Here is a 16,831-nt window from a genome sequence, read left to right as displayed (position 1 = left end):
TTCATTCATATATCATAATTTGTTCAGCTGTTCCTTAGTTGATGGGCATCCCCATAGTTTCCAGTTCTTTGTCACCACAGAAAGATATTCAGTCAAATTTTTTTTTCCCATGAGAATAAACCTAGTAGTAGTATTTCTGAGTCAAAGGGTATTCCTAGTTTAATACCTTTTTAGACATGATTCCAAATTCAATAATGGTTGGGCCAATTTAAATCAACAGTACTTTAATGTACTTGTTTTCCCTTAGTTCCTCCAAAACTTGTCATTTTCTGGCTTTCTTACCTACTGGCTTATATGACTTGTAGGCATATTTTTCTTTATCCCTACAAGCAAAAGCTATTTCATTTTTAAAAAATAGGGAGAAAATATCAGATAATTCCGTTCTATCTCAAAACACCATAGCCTACAAAACATTTAAATTTGGAATTTTGAATCTTTCTGAAAAAATCAGGGCATTTTAAAAAATTTTCCTGTTTTCCAAGATTTTTAAACAGTGCTGACACAAACACACTAATTAATGACATGAACATATACAAAGAACATTCATTCATTTAACAGCTGAAATTATGTTTTGTTCATTACTTCTTAGGCAACTTAAAGTCCAATTTTATGTGTTACATTATTTACACCTTTATAAGCAGAAATAATAAGAGCAAGGAAAACTATGAAAATTATTTAAATTTAAATTATTTAAATGTGATCAAGGCTATAAAAATGAATTGTTAAGCACAAGGAAGAGTGTAAAATATTAGTGTTTTCTATTTCCTGTCGTATATTTAACAAAGGGAAAGGCATGGAAGTATGAGCCCTCAAATATGAACTTATTGTTATGATTATCAGTTAAAAAAAAATACCAAGCTTATTTTGCATTAAAATTCCTCTTAATGTGTAATTATTCTAATTGTGTCAAGATGATGAGTCTAGTACTGAAAAAATATATTCAAGTATATTCAGAACAAAAACTTAGATTAGTAGGTAATTTATTTCTAAACAAAATAGCAAGTTGGCTAATTTTTTTTACTTATCAGCGGTTTATGTTTCAGCAAGTAATAAGAGATTTTGTCCATTGTTTTGCCTTAAAATAAAACAATATCACTTGCAAAATTTGCCAACACACATGTTAGTTAAGAATTACATTCTCTCTAGGGATTATGATTAAAAGTATTACATTTTCATCTAATTAGAATAATTAGAATTAATTAGAATAAATTGCTTGTGACTTATATTAGCTCATTAATGATTTTGAATTTTGAAAACTTACCCAAGAGATGAACTAATTTTTCTTCTCTAACCCTAAAATAATTGTCATACTTTTTTTCTGCAGAACATGTACAGTTCCTCTAATTTTTGCATTTTATTCTGATTTGTGTTAAATATTATGGTGGGCATATTAGCAGTACAAAACATTTATACAGAGCTACTTTTAAGAAACATTTTATGAAATTTAAAAAATTTTCCTTATATTTCATCAATTTTTTTCTTTATTTGAAATGGAGTATAAGGCTAGTGTTAAATATATTTATGCAATCATACATAATTTTACTTGATGTACTTTATAACAATAAAATGTTATGTTTAGACTTAGCAAATTATTTCTTTCTCTACTGTCTCATTTATACTGTAAATTCTTATATATCTATGTACATGTTGTATGCCATGATAGAATATAAACCTCTTAATAGTAGTGATTGTTTCATTTTTGACACTTTATCCCTAGTACCTAGCACTGAGCCTGGCATATATTAATCTCTTAAGAAAAAAATACTTATAGATTGGTAGATTCAAGGAAATACATTTGGAAATTTTTTTAGTGTGTGAGTGATTTCACATTAAATAGCACTGACTGGAAAAATAACTTTTGAAAGGCTGATTTAATTTAGAATGAGAGATCACCTTTGGTCAGAACAGCACCTGTATTTTGACAATTCAATTTCTATTCAGGAATGGAAATTCCCTCATTTTTCTTGTTAGTTTATTTTATATTAGTAAATATGAACATTTCCTGATACAAAAAAACAAAAAGATTACACATGAAACTTCAAATGTATAATACATAGTCTGTTGTTTTTTTAAATTCAGCAGGTTTCCTCCAAAACTGCCTATTTTCCTCTGTTTCCCTTTGAATTCCCTTTCACATTCTTTTTGTTGTTTTTAGCACCACTTTCTAGTCCTTCACTGTACCTAATTCTTCCTTGCCATCTGATACTTCCTTTTTTACCAAAACACCAGCCCAAATCCCTGCCATCTGATACTTCCTTTTTTACCAAAACACAAGCCCAAATCCATACATTGCCCAAGTCTAAAACCTTGTCTTGTTTTGTACTTTTAGACCATGGTCTCTTTGCCAAGAAATTGGAAGCCTGTTTTTATCAAAGGTTCTCTGAAGTATAGTTGATCATTACACAAAAGTTGTTCAATCTTTCAAAGGATCTTTTTTCTTTATAATCTTAAAGTCATTAATATACTTGATATCTTGTTCTTATTTATTCATATTTAGATTTTAAAAGCCTTTCATACATCCACTTGAGATCTTCATGTTCTTTAGGCATGGTTCTTACTGTTTGGAGCAGTTGGGTGGTGCAGTGGATAGTACTGGGTCTGGAGTTAAGAATCTTCCAGACTTCTACTCTTTCTGAGTTAAAATCTGACTTCAGACATTTACTAGCTGTGTGACCCTTGGCAAGTCACTTAACTGTATTGGTCTTACTTTCCTCATTGGTAAAGTAAGCTAGAGAAGAAAAAGACAAACTATTCCATTACCTTAAAAAAAAAAAAACAACACAAATGGGGTCACAAAGAATTGGGACAAAACTAAAAGACATCTGAAGGACAACACTTACTATTTGAGTTATTGTAAAGGAGAGTGCTACCTAGCTAGCATTTCCTTGTTAATTCTTAGTACACAATTTCTGTCATCCTATAGCTATCTGTTTATTATGCAAGATGTATTTATTTTTAAGATAGGCAATACTGCTTAGTTAAGGAAGGCCAATTTTAGTGTCAGGAATACCTAGGACCAAATCTTCTCTCTGATACATATTAGGTCTTTGATCATAAACAGTTTCCTTCTCAGGGCCCTAGACTGTAAATTACAGAAAAAAAGTGCTAAGAGAACTTTTGGAAGTAGTGAAGTGTTTGTGTATTTACACAGCAAGGAATTGATGAAAATTACTAGTTGGAATTAAAAAAAAATCTTGCCGAAAACCCAGAATAATAAAAACAAAATACAGATGATGAGGATAATTTTGTTAATTAGTATGTTCTCCTTAAAAGGATTCTATTTAATTAGTTTGGAAATAATTTGGGGATTGCAGGCTCAGCCAGGTCAGGTCAGATGCTTTTACAACAATAATATTAACAACAAAAAGGTTAACTAAAGTGCTTATCTTTGTTAATCGACCAAAGCAAAAATTATTTTGCTTCTAGCAGTACAGTTTTTTTGCTATTGAATATTTGAAGGTAATGGATCTTTCCCTAGAAAAGATTGGTGTAATTAATAGAAGACTGGCTTCAAAATTAGGAAATATCTTATACTTAAAAAAAAAATAGTTTCCTTGCAGTGGAAAATACATTTTTCTGCCATATTAGTACACATATGTATGTGTGTGAACACACAGATTAATTTTTATATTGACTTTCTGGGATTTTCAGTTTTTTAAAGGAGTTTATTTCTTTACTTATATTGTGCTATGTTGTCAGCTATAGACCATATTGAATATTTGATGAGAAAATATGTTTATATCTGTTATCAGTTATTTTAAAAATATATTTTAGAAAGGAAAATGACTTTTGCATCTTATTTTATTTTCTAGGTTAGTGACATTGGAAAACAGTCCATGTCTTACACCAGAGTTGCTTAGAATCTTTCAGAACATGTCTCCACTTCTTGGTATGTGTTCAAGTGTAAAATTGTTGAAGTTTATATTTATTATTTATAATGTTTCAGGCACTGACTTTAAATTATTATTTTCATTTTTATGGCCTTACCATTATTATATGATCACATTTAAATAATTTTCATAGTTTTCCTTGAACTCTGCTTGCAAAATTATAAATACTATTACATATAAAAAATTGAACTTTAAGTTGCTTGAGAAGTATTGAACAGAACATATTTTTGGCTGTTAAATGAATGAATGTCCCTTGTATGTGTTCATGCCATTACTTAGTGTGTTTGTGCCATCACTGTTTAAGAATCTCAGAAAACAGAAAATTGAAAAAAAATGCCCTAATTTTTTCAGAAAGATTCAAAATTTCAAATTCAAATTTTTAGTAGGCTATGGTGTTTTGAGATAGAAAGGAATTATCTGATACATTCCCCTTGTTTTTTCAAATGAAGAAGCTTTTGTTCATAGAGATAAGAGCCATGCCCGCAAGTGATAAATGTCATATAAGTCATACCCATAACCAGTAGCTAAGAAAGCCAGAAATTCAGTCTGAAGCTCCATGAATCAAAGTTGTGTTCTTTCCTCTGCATTATTCATGTCTGTTACAAGGTTTATGTATATTTGTAATATGAAAATAGTTTTGTAGCTTATGATTTCAGAAAAACATTTGAAAAGCAGAAAACATTTAAAATATTCATTTAATTTTATATTTACAATTTCTCTTATTTTAACTTTAGTGTTGTTAAGTTGTATATATACCATTGGTGGGACTAGTTTCTGAAGTTATTGTTAGCCCATTTGAAAAATTAGATAGTTGGACTATATGTGATCCCTTCTGTTATAATTTGATCCTGTGTTTAGGAGAATCTCAATCCCCCTTATCCACCCAGATAATGAGGTTTTTAATTCCAGTTTTGTATTCCTCTGTTCAAAGGGACATGCTGCTAATATATCTGAGCCTGTCTCCTAATGAGGCTATTTCATAAAAATGAAAGGCAAATCTTGCATTTCTTGGCCTCATTTTTAGTTTTTCAACTTTAATATCCTCCCCTTCAGCTAAATTGGTTTATAATTCCCTCTCTACTGATATACCTTGCCCTTTCCTCCATATCTTTTCCACCTTTGTCCTCTCTTGTCTCCAAATTCTACTCAAATTACAAATTCCAGCCAAATCACATCCCTTTAAAAATTAATGGTGGTCAGGAAAGGGATATTTAGAAAAGATCTAAAAACATTCTCTTATTAAAACCATGGCTCTTTTATTTCAATTTCTTTAGCAAATATTCTGTATAATTTTTTTTAATACTGCCTTGTGGCATTTGTTTTGTTGCATTTGAACTGTTACTTCCCCAGTATTATTATTTACCTATCTTTGTATTTAGCCTTGGAATGAAAAGTCATAGAAAGGCAGAATCATTTTGTCAGAGTACTTGAAGGGTGTTAATGAGGAGTTTTGTAGAATTGGAGAATTTGAAGAATTATTTTTCTTGTCCCCAGAAGGCAGAACCAAGGACAGACAAGAGATAAGAGATAAATAGTTCTGCTAAGTATATGAGAAACTGTCTGAAAAATAGAGCTCTTTAGAAGTAAAATTAGGCATCTTGTAACTAGTGAGTTTTCTATCATTGGAGATGTGGAAGCAGAAGCTAGGTCTATATTTCTTTGCAAAGAATAGAGATTATTCATTTTTTTAGCCAAAAAGTAGAACCTAGATAAATCCCCTAAAGAAAGAGTTCTCAACCTGAGGTTTGTGAACTTAAAAGAAATTTTTTTGATAACAGTACTTTAAGTTTATTTCATTTTCTTTGCATTCCTGTGTATTTTTAAATTTTTAGTTTTTAAAAAACATTTAAAAAAACACTGAGAAAAAGGTCCATAGGCTTCACTTGACTACCAAAGGGGTTGACACAAAGTTCATAATCTTTCCTCTATGGTCTCTTCAAACACTTTCTTCAAGTAGATAGCAGGCCCTTTGAAAGTCAAGGTTGTATCTATACCCATTTGCATCTCCCACTGTACCTAGTGCATATTTTTATTATTCAGAAAGAACCTACTGTGTGTTTGCATAAAATTCTGTGAAACAAAAGTAGGAATGAGCATAAATAAGAGACTGAAGTCTGGTCTAAAGTATTTTTTGTTAGTTCTGGATTCCAGGTGTCATCTGCTACTTTGTGACTCATTCTTCTAATCTATGAAATGTGAATGAGTTGCTTCATGATTGTTGTCTTCAAATGAGTTGCTTCATGATTGTTGTCTTCAAATAATTTAAAAGAAAATTCAGCTCCACAGCAAATTCAGAGGCCCAGAAGTTAGAAGGGCCAGCAGAAGCCTGGCAGATGGCAAGATCTAGGCATTGTTAAATTGTATCTGTGGGTCAGATGACAGTGCCGATGAGTCGGGAAGGTAGAGAAGCAGAGCTCATGGTTAGGCTTCTCTGATCATATTTTTTGGCACTGGCTATATTCGTTCTCTCCAACTCACTCATTGGTCTAGGTAGAGAAGTGGAACTAACCTTTGTCCCCCGTTTCCACTTCTGGGTTCTCTTACCACCATCACTCAGTAATCTTTCCTTTGAGATTCATGCAGTTCACATTTGCCACTCAATCAGAATCCTTGTAGCTGTTGTCTGTAGGCTTCCAGGCCACACTCCATTTCTTTCTTCAGTGAATTCAGCACCTGCCTCACTTTACCTCTTTCTGACTTTTGCTCTCAAATTCAGTGTATGTATTGATACATCATCAAAAACCCTAAACTTCTAGTTCCTCATGTTCCTTATTTTACTAATTCAGCCCACCTCAACCACACACCAAGTTGGTTATATCCTTGATCATCCACAACTGGTCCTCTTCCATGTTCATGAACTCTGAAATTCCTTTATCTGACTACAAACTATTGACATTCTTCCTGTTTCTCTCTGCTTTCTAATGCCAGATGCCGTTTTTCATTTAATCCATTACCTTCAATTCCTTGATGCTCCTGCTCATACATTCTCCTCCTTTCCCCATCTTGACTCCTTGTTGAATGAGTTCAGCTGTATACTGTCCTCTTCTGAGTCCTATGCTCCAGTAACATGTTGCCAATCACATGCTGCTAAGAAAGGGTGGAAAAAATCTCATGACTCTGCTGACTGTAATTATGCAAAGCTATGTTACATAGGCTGAATGGAGCATTTACTACTCCTAGCTATTCTGTCTGTACCTCCTTAATTAACTCACTATCCCCATTCTTTCAAATCTTTTCTTTCCTTTTCTCCATCTCACTCAGCTGAGAACCTTTACTCATATTTTGCTAAAAAAAAAAATTGAGGCCTTTTATCAAGTGATTTCTCTTTTCCCCTCTTCCTTATCTCCAAGATGCCTTCTGGTGTTATTTCTGCTACCCCTATTTCTCATGAAGAGATGAAAGAAAAGCCCATTTCCTTCACAAAGCCGACCATAATTGATCCTACTCCATCTCATATTCTCCAGCAGAGAATCTATTTCTTATCCATCTGACCATTCTTTCTCCATCTCCTTTTCTGGGTCTCCATCCAAATCATGTCTGTATCTGTATCTGTAATAGTGTAACCATATCTGTCCCTCAGAGCTCTGAACTGAACCCTTTTTTATCCTTATACTATTTTCTTTAATTTCATCATCCCCTAAGGATTATATTGTCATTTCTAAGCTAATGATTCTCATATCCACTTGTTCAGCCTTAAACTCTCTGCCAACCTCATCTCCCATATCCAACTTTCATTTTCAGCTGAAGAAATATCATATTGCATATCTCATAGATATCTTAAACTCAACATGGCCACAACTGAATTCAGTTTCTTTTCCCCAAAAGCCTCTTTTTCCTAATTTCCTCATTCCTCTTTAGGGCACCATCATCCTCTCAGTCATCCATAGTTGCATCCTCAGTATTGGCTTAACTTCTTAGCCTTCTTACTATCTCATTACTCTCATCAATCTTTTGTCAAGGTCTGTCAGATTTTGCCTTTATCATATATTTTATGTAAAATTGTGTTTATTCATTACATACATACATATCTAAAATCTTTATTATAATTTAGCATGGCATTATCCAGTATGCCATTGTTATTTCCAGTCTTCTCAGATACTCCCACACCCTGGTAGAGGTTCTCATTTCTTCTCATATAGGCTATTACAATAATCTGTTAATATGTCTGCCTGCCACAGGTCTCTTTCCATTTAAATGTTCATCTGTTCTTCAGCTGTATTTTTTGTAAATTTACAATAAATAGTTGTGGGGGCTGTATTTCTATGAACCTGATTTTAAATTATTGAATCTATTTGACAACACATTGTAATTCATTTAAATATTGGCCAATATGGAAGGATAATTGTGATTTAGAAAGCAAGTATTATATAAGTTTCTGAGAATATTTAACAATCAGGGAATAGTGTGCTTTTTAACTCATGCATATTTTAAACAACATATCAGTACTATATATATAAAACATGCAAGAAACCAGGTAATGTATATTTATGATTAGCATGAAATTATTCTATTAAAATATATTTAAAAGCAAATGTCTTTAGTTGAGCAATGAACAAATAATTGTAATTATTATTAATGATCATATATAGTAGATTTGGCAAAGTTTTCTTGCTATAGATAGAATACTACTTTTATGGATACTAAAAACAATACATTTTATTTACTTGCATTGTGGTTTTTTGGGCTTTTCAGAAATAATAGTTTTGATTGAAATGAAGGAGTTAGATCAAGTGCAGACTAGGCTCTGGAGTTAGAAGAAAAGGATCATTTTACAAACATGACTGGCTCCAAATGACTTTAAATCAGAAGACATTTAAATAGGAATCTATCAAGGTCTATTTTCATGCCATGTTAACCAATTAAATGAAGATCAAGCAACTGTGTTAAGAATACTAACTCCTGTCTAAAAGAATTATAGAGATGGAGAAGATATTGGTCCTGACCTCATAGAGTTTACAATTTAGTCAGTGTATATATGAAAATTATACCAAGCCAGAGGTTTATAGCTGTGGTTTGCCAAGTCGAGTTTGGGAAACAGCATTATGAATTTCAGATTATCATGTAACATTTACTGATCTATAAAGGGTAAGTAGGATTCCTGTAAGTTGGGCTAGCCAAAGGAATTCCAGAAAAGGAAAAACATGAAGATAGTAAAGAAAGGCACAGAAAAAGAAAGATAATGTGTGGTGCACAATGCTTTGTAGGAAATAGTGTAATAAGGCTATAAATGTTAATGGTAGTGCTAGAGAATGGACAACCTTGAATGCTAAAAGCATTCCAACTTTCTTTAGTAGATAGTAAGGATTAACTCAAAGGTTTGACATATGACCATTTATGTGCATAAAGAAGATTGATTTAGATCTGATTTTGCAGGAAAGAGTCTTGAGACAGGAGACTGGTTTTTGGAAGCCGGTTTTAAAATATTGAATTATAAAACATGCTACTTAGTAAAGTTCAGACTTTTGAACACGAGTCATTTATTTTTAATTGAATTTCTTTATAATTCTTGAATTATTTATTATGGGTAAGTTTGACATTTTATTGAACTATTTCAAATTAATTGTTTTGGCAGAATTAAGTTCAGAAAATCTCAGAACCTGCTTTAAGATCATCAATGGTTATATTTTTTTGTCGTCAACTGAATTTTTACAGGTACGTTGCAGTAATAGTTGCACACTAAGAAATGATATTTCCCCACCTTGAAATCAGTAAAGGACTCTGCCAAATTTGGTTGCAAGAATACCTCATTCTTAATCATTTTTTTTTAAATAAAAGGAACTTTTTTTTTTCTTTTAACTCTTTCCATCTGTCATAGAATTGATAACCAGGTATTGGTTCCAAGGCAGAAGAGTGGTAAGGGCTAGCCAATTCATGTTAAGTAACTTACCCAGAGTCACATAGCTGGGAAGTGTCTGAGGCCAGATTTGAACCTATATCCTCCCAACTCCAGGCCTGTCTCTCTATCCACTGAGCAACCTAGTTGCCTCGAACTTCATTTTTTTTTTCAATCATTCTTTAGTAGGAGTATGGAGGAATTAATAGTACTCCCTAGACAAATGAGAAATTCATATAGTTTCCTTAATTCTTGACACTTTCAGGATGGATTACTAAATAAAAATATCCTGTTTTTGTACCATAATTATTAAAGTAATAAAGCTTTTTTTTTTGTTTAAAGTAGAATCTTTTACTTCCACATATAATTCTTTCTTTTGAAAAATAAGTTTACTTGTCTGAAGAATACCTGCCAAAACCTGTTAGAATAAACTCAAGGATATTGTCCAAATTTTTGGTTTCTTTTATTGCTTGAAATAAGTAAGATATGAGCAAGGGATTGGTAACCTTTGTTCTACTGTATTTTTTAAAATGGGATTTGACATAAGCATTAAATATGTTTCATAGTTCTTAACAGTATATTATTGCTTTATAGTAAATCTATAATGTTATAAGCATGAATTATGTACAGGAATAAAATCTTAATATTTTTGTGAAAAAAAAGGCATAAGTTCTGTATACAATTTATTTTATGAATATAAAAACTGTTATCCTAGGTTTAGTGCTTTAATACTTTGAAAGGTTTAAGGAACATTTCATAGCACACTGTAGTTGTAAATTATATAAATAACTATTTCAGTATTTGTTTTTTGTCAAAAGATCTTTCTAATTTAATTTTAGAAATTTTTGAGATTACACATATTTGTAATATGTATATACATTGACTTTTGATTGAATTTCAGACATATGCAGTAGGTCTGTGTCAGTCATTTTGTGAGCTGTTAAAGGAAATTACCACCGAAGGACAAGTTCAAGTGCTTAAGGTATTGTCCGATCAACTTTTTCAAAAAATCATTTTTTTTTCCTACCTTGTAAACCCTGGATTTTCATAATGAATTAGGAGGAGAGGAGTGTCTTTGAGAGTACAACCCAGTTCATATCATTCTCAATAAGATAATCTGATAAAGCATAATAACCCAGAGTACAAGATTGTTCTATATAATATTTATTTACTCCGTATATACATCCAGATTTCAAGGCATAATAAGGAAGAAAAATTTGAGAAACATTTATTACCAAATAGCACAATGGAACATGAAGCTAAGGATGATGGGAAGAATTGTTTAAAACCAATTTTTTTTTGAAGATTCAATTTTTGAATACTATGAAACTTGAGCTGTTGAAAACCCTTGAGTATTATTATTTTGACTGAGTTTTCTATTTTAGATTTTTTCTCTGTTAACTATGAAATGCTTATTATTTTAATCACATTGCAGGGAAATTTAAATTAAAAGTATCATTTCCCTTATTTTAAAAAACAGAATAGGTAGCATGTTGTTGCCTTGATATTAGTACAGCTCAGTTATAATGTCATCATGATCATAGCTTAGTATTTTCACTAATAATAATAGTTGTTTCTACTGTGATTTAACACAGCGATTTCCTTAGCTGATTAAGAATTATATAGTTCCAGAATCTTGTATTTTTGAATTTTTAAGTCTTTTTAATTATTTTCAAAATTTCCTCTTTTGCTATCAGTTGTTACTTTTCAGTGTCAGTTTGTCTGCCTTCAATGAGTTTTTAAAAAGATATTTCTAAGAAAATGCAAATAAATAATAAAATGTTAACAGATAACATTGTTAATTCAACTCCCATTTATACTTCTGTCATCTCTATAAAGAAAAATCCTAAAATAAGGAAGCATACCCTGAAGATGTATTTTCAAGTACTTAAGTATTAGTGACAGTCATAGGCAATGAAGGTATTCAGGAATTTGTAGTTCAGCTTAAGTCTCTGCTTTAGCAACTAAAGATTGCATTGGAACTCAGTAGAGACAATTATGGGAGATAGAGTCCCTGGTGACATCTGGTTTAGCAGTCATGATGGAAAGTGACATGCTGGGACAAAGCCTGGGAATGGGATTTCATTGTGCTCTGGAAAGAAGATCTAGGAAATGAAATTCATTCAGAATGATTTGAGAGTCAAGGACTATAAAAGAGCAATTCCAGTCAGGAGTAGAGTTTGCAGGATAATATAAATGCGTAAGAACAAAGCCTTGTGTGCAGAAGAGAACTATTGTTAGTCTGAAAGCTAACTGGATTTTATGTGCACACTATTTAGACACCACTCTAATCCCTCTCACTCTACCATACATACTAACTGTCTGACTCTCTGTTGGGAAAAATATTATTAAGACTGGTTTTCTAAAATTCATAAATTCACTTTTGGGATCCAAAAAATGTAATCATTAGCACTTTGAATATACCTATTGTGAAAATCCTAGAGAATGAACCCCAGTTCAACATGTAGTGACAAAGCTGAAATAATTATAGTTATTCCTGTCAGTGTTTGAAAAATTGATGCTTTTCTTCCTTATTAATTCACTGTATGTTATAGTCAGGCTTTTTTTGTCGGGGGAGGAGGGGAGTAATTGCAGCTCTATCATATATACCAACTTTGAGATCCAATAGATTTCTATTTTAAGTGCTATTACTAAATGAAAGTACAAGCTCCCTTTTTCCACATTGAAACTGAAAAAGTAATTTTTTCCCCATAACTTCCAGTTTAAACAATAAGAAATTAGTTTTCTCTTGTTCTTTTGTACCCAAACTAAATAGAATGTTTGTAGTCTTTTTTCCCTTGGCCTTTATTTTATTCTTTAAATGAGTTCTTAGCTAAAAAAGAAAAGTATATGTGTATATCTTTTCAGAAGACAGTATATGTAAATATTGTGAGTAACCAACTTTAAAGTGTTATGGAACTATGTATATTTGTCTTTTTTTTTTCCAATTTCTCCTGTAGAAGTCAAAGATTCTCTTAACTAAGTCACTTTTACCTTATTTCCTTGACAATTTGCAGGAGAAGAAATATCTAACATTTATACAAAAACATCTTTCTTAAAGTTGTTTTAATTAAGGTAAAAATGAAATGACTGAATTTGACTATTTCTGGTAACTTAACGATCAGTCATTTATTAAGCATCTACCATATGCTAGACATGATACTTAATGTTGGGGATAGAAAAAAAAAAGACAAAAATCAACCCCTGCCTTCCAGGAGCTTACAATCGAATGCAGGAGGGCAACCTACAAAAAGAAACAGAAGGCAAAGGATGTAGGGTGGGAGGCAAGGTAAAGGATAATGGTGCCTAGAACAGGGACATGATAGAGAAGTCCAAAAGACTATAGCCAAGTGGGAAATGCCAACCTGTGTTCCCTCCTACAAAGGAGGTTCTGAGAAAAGAAGTCTTTTCTCAACCCTCTGGTCAACGAGAAAGAAGGGATCTAGGGTAGAGGGTATGGAGGAGGTGTGAGTCCAGGACCAATTAGATCCCCTTGGGCTGAAGTAATCTTGCAGGACATAATGGAGAAATTCAGGAGTATTGCTACATTGGAAGAGTTGAAACAAAGTTAAAAGGAGGATACAGTTCTAAAATCAGTAGATTTTTTTAAAATAATAAAGTACAGTGGCATTTTTTCAGAATCTGGAGCTTCCTCTTTGTATTTATTAATAATAATGATTACCCATATTTTATTTCTTTGTCTACTATCCCATACCACATTCTCCTGAATAAGTAGTTCAAGAACAAGTAGTATATGAGGCATCAAGAAGGAAAAGAGAAATTCTAGCTGGGGCAATTATGAAGGAGAGGATATTGAATTGTAGGTAGCTTTATGTTTTGCAAAGTAGACTAGCCTTCTTTTGTCTGATCTTAGTGTTATTGTCTCCCAAAGAGAAAAACTGCTTTGTTTAGAAATGGGAGCAAAGTCTAAATTGAATGCAGAATTCATTCTGTTTTAGAAGAACAAAAAAGAAGAGGACAAAGTAGAATGGATAGTGTAGTAGTAGAAATAGATACAATATCCAACAAGCCTTTCAGAAAGAAAGGAGAAAATAATATTCATTATTATTGAGAGACCAAGAAAAATCAGAATTTAAGTCAAGAATTGAAATTAAATCAAAGATTTATATCTTGGTATGTATGTGTGTGTGTATATATATCATGATATACTGGAATTTAAAGGCAGACTTCAAGGGTTGCATAGCTAGTGAGAAAGTATATGACACGAAAATACACTTTGGAAGAGTTTGACCCAAGTTAGCTAGAGGAGAGAGATTGAGAAACATAGCTATTAGGTCTAATGGCTAAAAGAGATTTTTTTTTCTTGAATGATAAGATATGTTAAAGCATTCTTATAATGCTTTATAATAAATATATATATATATAATAAGCAGAAAAAATTCAAGATGTAATAGAAGATGACTGTCTATTGAAAAGAGATAGAAGAATATCAGTCATAGTAAGGATTTAAGGAATAGATAAAAGGAGTGAGTCTTAGAATGGAAAAAAATACTTCTTCATGTAAGACAAGTGACAAGAGAGGAAGAATGAAGATAAAGAAAATTTGAGGTGAAAGCAGAGAAGGAATAGTTTAATTGACTGAACATGCCATTATGCTTCATTTATTTTGAACAACAAAACACAGATAAGTTAAATTTTTGAAAAACACAACCAACCCAGATGATGACAACAAAATTTTTAAAATCACCTTTATATATTATGCTGAGTGACTAGGCTGCAACATATTACAAATGAAGAGTTTTGCAAGACAAATACAGAAGAGGGATATGATTAGAAAAAAATGAGCTAGTCAAATAGCTAGAACAAAACATAACTAATATTTTGCTGGTATCCATGCAATATCTAGAGACACATCTAGGTCATCTCTCAGTTCCCTTGGCTCAGCTGCCTTCAGCCAGGTCTTATGGGTACTGGGGCAGGCTTTGGGGTTATCCTCTTCCTTCAGCACGTAGCACAATCTTTTGCACATTCAGCACCCACCACTCCTGTCCCCTATGCTACAGTGTCTCCTGTTGTCTACGATGGTCTGAAGAACATCCCTGAAGAAAGGCCTCGTTGCTACAGTTTGCCAGTTTCTCTAGCATCTACCCCACTGACCTCAGAGTGGAGCCGTGCCCTGCCCTCACCCTGTTTACCCTCCATGGCCAGAGAGATGACAACTAGAATGGATGAGAAACAGGCCTTTCATTTCTGCTGATGTCCTATTCTCCCCATCCAAGCTATGTCACTCTCCTCTCTCCTGTGGTTCTACTTGTGTGTATGCCTGTGTGTGTGTGTGTTTTTTTGTTTTTGTTTTTTGAAGTGTTTATATTTGTGCTGAGGTATAGAAACCTTCTCTGACTAAATTTTGCACTAGTTGGGGGAAAAAGGCAGCTAGTGGTGTAGTAGATAGAGTTTGGGGTCCAGGAGTAAGGAAGATCTGAGTTCAAATCCTGCCATAGATACTAGCTGTGTAATGTCACTTAACCTCTGTTTGCCTCAGTTTCCTTAAGTGTAAAAGGGGGTTGATAATAGTAGCACTTAGCTGGCAGGATTATTGTGAGGGTCAAATATGTTAGTATCTGTGAAAGTGCTTAGCATGATATAGTAAGTGCTATACAAATGCTTATTCCCTTTCTCTTCCTCTCCCCCATTCCTTCATTGTTCCAGTGATATTGATGCTTGTCAAAGAATTGAAAGAAGGTCCTTGACCTAAGAAGTAACCCTTTCTTTACAAAATTTGTGGGCAGTCATGAATGAGTTAATGAGTTGTGTTGTTCTAGAAAGTATATCCATTTTGACTAATGATTTTAACATTCTCATTGGAGTATATTATGCAACTTTAAAGTGTTGACTATTAAATTATTTCTACCAATTTGGTTAATCTTACTTCTATTTTTAGGTGAAAATAGTGTATATCAGAATTTCCACTTATTTTGTCCTTTAGGTGGCATTTGAATTGTCATCTAGTCTTGTTTAAACACGTCATCTAACATTCACTTAGTTTTTCAAACACCATTTAACAAGAAATGTAATTTCTGAAGGTAAATTTTTGAAATTCATTGAATTTTATCTTTTTAAAGATTGCAGTAAATTTTTTTCTATTCTTTTTCTCTCGTTATTTGAACTCTGTGTTGACTGCATAGATTTGACCATGTTATTTAGCTGCTCAAGAAGCTCAAGGGGCACCCTATTGCCTCATGGATTTAAAGCCTTAATCTGACTTTAGTTTATGTTTCCAGATTTATTAAAATTATTACCCATCATGTACCCTTTCCTCCATCTAAACTGACATAGTGATTCTTACTCAACACTGATATTCTGTCTCCCTCTATGCCTCTGCTCAGGTGCTAGTTCCCTCCTACCCCCATCCCCACCCCCCCAACCCCCCCCAAACCTAGATTTGGCCCTTTCCAATCTACACCTCTTACTAGAACTCAGCACAAGAGCTGCTTCTTCAGTGGGACCCTCTCTTACCAGCTGTCCTCCCTTCTGAAGCTGCTAATTCTTTCCCCAAATTACTTAATATCTATTTTACTTTTTTATTTATTTATTTTGTGTCTCATTAAAGGAACACGTGTTATTTACCCATAGAATATAAGCTTGAAAACAAGGGCTACTTAATTTTTAAATTTTGTATCCTTAACATCTTGCATGGTTGATGATTTTTTTCTGTAGGATCCATATATTTCTGATGACCAGTATTGCAACTTATTCACTCAGGCTGTGAGTGCTTACTGTGCTTTAGATGTCATGGAGATGGATAAAAGGAATGAAGTAATTCCTACTTGAGAGAAACCTGGATTTTGATAGGTGACTCATTCACACATCACAATCAAGATGCATTAAAGTAAACTAGTTTACATTCACATTAGCAGTGTACAATTAAAAATATATGTACATCAAGTTATTTCATTCTAGAGCAATATTATTTTAATTGAACCTTAAAAAACTTGTACTTAAAGTATTTTTTACTTTATGCCTTAGTAAATGGGATTTAAATATGAAGACAATGCTATTGGAGATTTTTTTTCGAAAACAAAAATATGAAATGGAAAGTAGTTGTTGGAAAATTTAAATATCTATAAAATTATTTGTATAAGTCTTA

The 16,831-nt window shown here is 32.6% G+C and overlaps 1 protein-coding gene across 1 annotated transcript in view; it reads left to right on the top strand.

The window, feature by feature from the left end:
- Positions 1 to 16,831, top strand: part of IPO11 (importin 11) — a 222,537-nt gene that overhangs the window by 105,888 nt on the left and 99,818 nt on the right. Inside the window, exons 21-23 of the mRNA XM_044663634.1 lie at positions 3,813 to 3,889; positions 9,463 to 9,542; positions 10,625 to 10,705. Of these exons, the coding sequence (XP_044519569.1) occupies positions 3,813 to 3,889; positions 9,463 to 9,542; positions 10,625 to 10,705 (238 nt within the window). The remainder of the gene's footprint in view (positions 1 to 3,812; positions 3,890 to 9,462; positions 9,543 to 10,624; positions 10,706 to 16,831) is intronic.

The sequence above is a fragment of the Gracilinanus agilis genome, chromosome 1, assembly GCF_016433145.1.
Source record: "Gracilinanus agilis isolate LMUSP501 chromosome 1, AgileGrace, whole genome shotgun sequence".
In the NCBI taxonomy this organism is placed as follows: domain Eukaryota; kingdom Metazoa; phylum Chordata; class Mammalia; order Didelphimorphia; family Didelphidae; genus Gracilinanus; species Gracilinanus agilis.
The sequence above is the reverse complement of the archived record's forward strand: the minus strand, read 5'-3'. Positions and strand labels throughout refer to the sequence as shown.